We start from the raw sequence: 3,746 nt of genomic DNA, 5'->3' as shown, positions 1-3,746 counted from the left end.
CTCTTTCCCCGGCACTGATGATGCAACAACGGGAGAAGACACATGAATAGATCTTCACTGTACAGTGAAGGATACAAATATGGAAAAATAATGTCGGAAGATACACAATTTTGGTATATAAATAGTGTTACAGGAAGGTAGGAGGAAAACAATTCTGCTTAAGGAAGAGGGAGACGACTGCGAGCAACAGACAGTGCTTGATCTGGATGCAGTTTTGCCTGGCGAGGAATGAAAAAGGGTTCGTTTTTTTAACATTTTATTTATTTATTTGGTTGCGTGGGGTCTTAGTTGTGGCAGGTGGGCTCCTAAGTTGTGGCATGTGAACTCTTAGTTGCAGCACGCATGTGGGATCTAGTTCCCTGACCAGGGATCAAGCTTGGGCCCCCTGCACTGGGAGCGTGGGGTCTTATCCACTGTGCCACCAGGGAAGTCCCTGAAGAAGGGTTTTGAATGAAGAGGAAACCACATCTGTGAAGGCACTAAGTTGTCCAGATTCTCATCTTTTGAAGAGAATGACCAGGAAACTATGTGAATTCATAGAAAGTTGGCATTCAAAAAGTAGCATTATAGGAGGCATGGAGAAGGAAGGCTGGAACAGTAAGTGTACCCAGAGAGCAGTCAGTAGCGGACACTCAAGATAGACCAAGGAGGGTGGATGGCTCGACCTAAACATACTTGAATAAGGAGCCCTTTCCCCCCATATTTCCATTAGTATCTACGGGGACACTGACTGGGAGACATAACTGAGAAATGACCCTTTAATAAACCTTCTAGAAAAGACAGAAATAAACTGGACTAACAAGGAAAAAAATCCGAATATAACAGCATACTGATTTTGTACAAATATCAGAACAGTCTCCAAAAGGGTAAATGCTTCAATTGCATAATAAAGTGGTTACTTATTTGGGCACAAAGAATAAACTCCATTGTGTTAGCATCACTGGCAATTGTTCACAGCCCAGTTTCAAGGCAACATGCCTGCAGATGAAATGATTCCTTTAGCATATCTAAAGAATACGTTTCCTTTAGAATCAGCTTTGCAATCAAAAGTGTATTCTGTCTTTAAAAAGACTGTCTGAGCATGTGTGTGACACAGTCCTGATGAAAGTGATTCCTTGTGCCACAGCTTTATAGATTGTCTTCTACTGGTTGTGACCAAATGAATTGTTCCACATGTTCAAAAAGTGATGCCAGTTTAGTCTTAATATTTAAAAATATTTAAAAACTGCCCCAAAGAGCTACAAAGACCCAGAAAATTGTGTTTTGTTGTTTCTGTTGTTTGCTTGCTTGTTTTTTAGGGAGTTTACGAAAGGAGTCTGCTTTAGTGTTGCACTCTGACTTCTGTAATCAAAAGACTCCTTGTAGCTGTGCAGCTTGTAGCTGTGTGCTGGGAGTCATGGAATTAAGAAAGAAATATCTTAATACCATTCTTAGCATCATTCAAATTAAACAACTTAACCCATACAAATAATGCCTGAAACAACATAAATCCCTCACAAATATTATCTATGTTTTATAATTAAAAGTGAAAATGTTTCTTAATTTTGGAGTATCATTTTGCTGCCATGTATGATGGCATTAAAGTTAACAAGAAGCTCATCCTCGACTGCATGTGTTCATACTTTTTTTCACTCTAAAGGTGGTTCTCAGTAAAAGTATGGCATCTCCTGGAAGGTAGGGTTCAAAATAATCAGACCACAGCTAATTCTGAGTATGTCTCCCAACAAGGACAGCTTCCTCAGAGATTTTGATAGAACTGATGACAAGAGAGACTGAAGAGATAGTGATATTAGCAAATTTGGGGGGATGAGAATTTACAGTCAATGTGAGGCATGGTGTCTTGTGGACGCCAGGCCGTTGCCCTTGCATCCACCCAACTAGAGCTTCTCACTGGTCGGCCGTTTACATGTAAACACACACACACACACACATTCGCTCACACAAACAGTACAAGTATTGCCAGAGAAGACCCCAACATACCTGAAAATGTGATATTGAAGCCCTCGTAGGAAATGGAAAAGTCTGATATAAACCGAAGCTGGGCGGTGAAGTTTCCAAACAAACCTGCCTTAATGGTGTGGGGCAGCACCGACCCTGTGAGCCTGGCCACTGGCTCCGAGAAACTCCCGTCCTCTGTGATGAGTAAGTAGTCGTGGGAGCTCTCCAGGTGGAAGGTGTGGAAGATCATCTGAACCCCTGAGAGACAGAGAGATGGAGGTAGTGAGAGAGAGACAGAAAGAGAGAGATGAGACAGAGACAGAGAGGGGGGGGTAAAGGGGGGGCATTGGCAGAGTTAACAGTTGGGGAAAAGAATTTCTTCTGGGCTTAGAGACATAAAAGTCTTGAATCAAAAGAAAATCTTAAAATGCAACCTTAATTTTGAAGTTTGAAAGAAAAATACAGAGAATGGGTAGAAGAAGGAATAAACAGCAAAAACAAATGCTTCAGCATATATGTAAGTACAGATACAGATAAAGGTTAGACACAGGGATATAGAGACAGCTGTATCGACAGGTCCAGATATAAATGCATAAAACTCGGCAGGAGGGTCACAATGGACTGTGTGCAGCCCCTTAGGGAAAGCATTTGCCCCTGAGGAGCGAAGGACCAGATCACTTTCCCATTTATAGTAAACACGTGTCCTTTAGAAAATCTAGGCTTGGAGATCTAATACTGAAACTTACACAAGTGAGCGAAGACCATTTTGAAATGATAGTTTTATGTGATCCTTTGTGCATGTGTTCTCATTGTAACTATACCCACAAAGTATTATTTCTGAATTCCTATACATAATGAATAAATTTAACAGCAACTAGGTCCTTTTTAATACAAATACTTATTTTCATGATGACAAAGCCTTGGTTGCTCATTATTTGTTTATTCTTAATTTCCTTCAAGGCCAAGTTCTTCTTAACATGTATTCATGATGGCAGAGTGTAAGATAGTGTATATAACAAAACATGTCAATTTAACATTAAGTTGAGCTCAAATTTAAGTGGAAAGACAAAATCTACATAATGTTTATGTGAGAAAAATTCCAAATTATCTTCTTGAAAATGACAAGTTTACTCATACGAAAAAGACTCAGAGTATAGTCCCAAATCCAATGTCTATAAACTGTATTTCTTACACAAAATTTAAATGTTTCTGGTTTTCACTCCACTTGTTTATAAAATGAGGATAATGAAATCTACTCCATAAATCAACACTGGATTATGTGAAGATAAATTATTCATTATATGTAATAATACTGGGTACACTTAGAATACAAGCCAAGTATAAAAATGTATCCTAGATTTATCATAGAAATGAGAAGCTTAGATAATTTCTTATTTCCCTTTATTTAAGCACTAGTCATATTTTATTTAATGCATGCCTCTTTTCCTTACCATTACACCTAATTTTCAAGCTTATGTTCACAAGCATAAATTCAAGTTATCTGATCAATACAGAATAAAACAAGAAATCTACTTTTGCTTGAAAGCACCAATAATCTAAAGACCACTTTTCTTCTAAAATCTTATTAAAAATCAAAATTAGCAATCAAAATATACATGAGGAAATTAGTTATCTTACTTGTTCACACATGAATATTTTTTTCTTTGTTCCCATGTTTGTATCTAGTTATTTTGTATATTTGAAATCTATGTAATATCCTTACCCTTTCCATGAGACACCTCAATGGTCCATGTACAGTTTAGAGAGTTTGGGTAAAAATCTGGAAACCCAGGAGAAAGAACTGTTCC

The 3,746-nt window shown here is 38.1% G+C and overlaps 1 protein-coding gene across 1 annotated transcript in view; it reads right to left on the bottom strand.

The window, feature by feature from the left end:
• Nucleotides 1–3,746, bottom strand: part of LOC103084768 (CUB and sushi domain-containing protein 1-like) — a 338,785-nt gene that overhangs the window by 306,918 nt on the left and 28,121 nt on the right. The window contains 2 exon segments of the mRNA XM_082931482.1: nucleotides 1,981–2,196; nucleotides 3,662–3,746. The exon segment at nucleotides 3,662–3,746 is cut by the window's right edge and continues 3 nt beyond it. Coding sequence (XP_082787608.1) covers nucleotides 1,981–2,196; nucleotides 3,662–3,746 — 301 coding nt within the window.

Source organism: Lipotes vexillifer, unplaced genomic scaffold, assembly GCF_000442215.2.
Source record: "Lipotes vexillifer unplaced genomic scaffold, Lipotes_vexillifer_v1.1 scaffold1980, whole genome shotgun sequence".
Lineage (NCBI taxonomy): Eukaryota > Metazoa > Chordata > Mammalia > Artiodactyla > Lipotidae > Lipotes > Lipotes vexillifer.
Note: the sequence above shows the minus strand (reverse complement) of the source record. Positions and strands in the feature narration are given on the sequence as shown.